The sequence below is a fragment of the Culex pipiens genome, chromosome 2 (genome assembly GCF_016801865.2).
Source record: "Culex pipiens pallens isolate TS chromosome 2, TS_CPP_V2, whole genome shotgun sequence".
NCBI lineage: Eukaryota > Metazoa > Arthropoda > Insecta > Diptera > Culicidae > Culex > Culex pipiens.
Window position 1 is genome coordinate 171,169,138 of NC_068938.1, and position 2,946 is coordinate 171,172,083.

Here is a 2,946-nt window from a genome sequence, read left to right on the forward strand (position 1 = left end):
TCCACAAAGTCTATTTAGTAATGGCTCCTCCAGAGTGATCTAGAATACCGATCTTGGAGTTACAATAATCTCAAACTTTCCTCTCCGCTTCCCTCCAGCAACCCCTCCGAGCCGTTCAACTCTCCCGGAGGCTACTCAGGCGCCAACAGCACCATGATTTCCACGCCGCCAGCCAGCGCCACAAGCACTCCCCACAACCAACCGTCGCCAGCGCAAGCCCCCTTTCACAAGTGCGGTTTCTGCGAGGCCGCCTTCAAGATCCGCGCCACGCTGGACGTCCACCTGCGAACCCATTCCGTCGTCCAGCTGACCGAGTGCAGCGAGTGTGGCGAAACGTGCGACAGCTTCCGCGCGCTCGAGCGCCACTTTGACCAGCACGCGGACCACTACTCGGACAACAAGAGTGGCCTCGTCAACAAGTGCCACCTGTGCGGGAAGGTGCTGCGGCGGCGCCAAACGCTGATGCTGCACCGGCAGTACGTGCACTGCGATCGCGAGGTCGTCAAGTGCGGCTCCTGTCCGCGGCTGTTCCCGAACGCGCGCCACCTCGTCGAGCACCAGTGTCCGGCCAGAGGGAAGCAGCAGCAGCCGGGTGGCGATGGCCAGGTTTCCGTCGGTGGGAACATCAACGGCGACTTTATCATCGTCAAGCCGGAGTCGATTCTGAAGGGGGGAGGCGGCGGTGGTAATCCGCTGGAGGACGAACAATCGGCTCGACCGGTGGCCATGCAGGAGGACAATGCCGATCCGCTGCTGGGATTGGGCAACGAAGACGTCATTGAGTTGGGATCGGACGACGACGACGATGATGATGACGAAAGCGAAGAGGAAGACGATGAAAGCTCGAACCAGACGAGCAAGAGTGCGGCGTTCACGTGCAACGTGTGTGGCAAGGTGTTTGAGAAGGAGGATGTCCTCGATCGGCACATGAAGCTGCACCGGATGATGAGTGCGGCGAACGCGAGGAAGTAGAAACGCTACATATTTAAATTGTATGTACTAAACTAATTTACGAGAATATTCCATTACTTTCGCCTCTGACAAGGGGACACTTTAGAAATTCAGGTAAGCTTCTTCTGTTTATGGGCGACTTCACACTGCTGTATTATGAATACAATTTTAAACTAGGTGAACATTTTGAGGGTTTTGCTTCAGAGGGTGATGTATCACAATCCCTTGAGAAATCTTTGGCGGACGTTGTTGATGTACTGGCGTGATTACACTGAACTAATTGAATTTCGATAAGGTGGTGAAGAAGTTGAAGTTGCGAAACCTCAAGATTTTAAATCTGCAGAGAAGATTCCAGTAAAGATCGTCCTTCAGGGATATCCAAACCGTCCTATCTCCGTCATGGAGAGTGTTAAGCAAATCATCGGGAGATAAAGGTCCTTTCGTAGGTGTACTTCAATGGTGAGTCCGTCAAAATCCACGACCTACGGCGGATTTAAGCACTGCGCTGCTGCTTTGAGACCTGGTGATTCTACACGAATAATCTGACCGAGCCCAATGCCACCGCTGTCAAAAATTCGTACACGGCTCCAGAAACTGCAATCCCTTGGCAATCCCCCACCCGGTGCGTAAAATGTCGTTAAACTCACAAAAGTGCAGTCTTTCACGGAAAGACAAGTGCGTGAATTGTGGTGGAAATCACACGGCGAATAATCGAGGATGCGTCGCGCAAGAAAAAAAGGACGAGAAGAAAGCGTTCCAACAGTCAAGACAGCATTCCCAAGATTCTCGAGTTTTTCGCTCTCGCTGGATGCTTTGCGCTTTCGTGCCTGCCGGAACAAGGCAGGACATATGCAAGCTCTCAGTGAGCTGATGATGAAGTACATCTAGAACGGATAAGATGTGGTGAACAGCAAAGTTGTTCAACGTCAAAAGACCACAACAAACGGTGATTTAGGTTTAAGCTTTTCTATCTCTATCCTTCTCGTAAACAAAGGGTTGAAGATTTTTTAATAAACATTTTTTGCCCTCTCATTTTCTGGCTGTTTTCGGAGGGGTCATAAGGCTGGTACAAATTTTATTTAATGTGTTTTTTACCATTGTTAAATGCATTTTCCTATAGTTTTTTTGTTAAAATGTTGAAAATCTGGCTTGTAATTTCAAAAACAAAAAAAGTTAAACTGAAAGTGACCACTCAAATCCCATTTTTGAAATTGCCGACTTTTCCAGAAATTAAAATAATAGGCATTTCCTATCTAAAGAATGATTTCAAACAAAAAAAAAACTCGTAATAAAGAAGTATATTTCAACTATCGAAAAAGCATCTAGGTTTATTATAACAAATCAAACTATTGGCAATTTTCGTAGAATCAGAAAGTTAACTTATTGTTAGAAAATACATCAGAATGGAAGCACTGATTATTTTGATTCAAAGTAGAAACATAAACAATTAATCTTTTGAAAATTATCGAAAGCTTTGCAAACTCAATGATAACTGAATTTAAAACGTTATTCTTAATTCTGTTTTATTTTAAAATTTAAATCAAAGAACGCTTGAAACATGATTACTGTAATTATTCTTCAAAAAAAAAAATATCAGGAAATTCTTTAAACAAAAATGTTTTTACAATATTCCCTTTTAAGTTTAGTTATTTTTAATGTGAAAGTTGTCAGTATTTAAGCGTTTCACAATTTTTTATCAAAAATTTCAGATTGATAAATTTCTATATTTTATCACATATTGTATGTGAAATGTTTGAAGAGAAAAAATCTTTAAACATATTTGCAATAACTTAAATCAATTTGTTGGATTTTTTTTTGCAATCTCAATATTCTTCTCATGTTTTCAAAACGACAATTTTTTTTTGTTTTTTTTTTTTTCATTTAGAACGAACAACGATTGGATTTTATTTGATATTTAAGATTTCCGGTAACTAAAAATCAAGCTTTAGTAATTTACCCATACTCTCAAAAAAGTTTTAGGGAATCATATGTAGA

The 2,946-nt window shown here is 42.6% G+C and overlaps 1 protein-coding gene across 1 annotated transcript in view; it reads left to right on the top strand.

Moving 5' to 3' along the window:
- Positions 1-1,133, top strand: part of LOC120431539 (uncharacterized) — a 264,144-nt gene extending 263,011 nt beyond the window's left edge. The window contains exon 3 of the mRNA XM_052707977.1: positions 99-1,133. Within this exon, the coding sequence (XP_052563937.1) occupies positions 99-972 (874 nt within the window). The 3' untranslated portion in view covers positions 973-1,133. The remainder of the gene's footprint in view (positions 1-98) is intronic.
- The last annotated feature ends 1,813 nt before the right edge of the window (positions 1,134-2,946 follow it).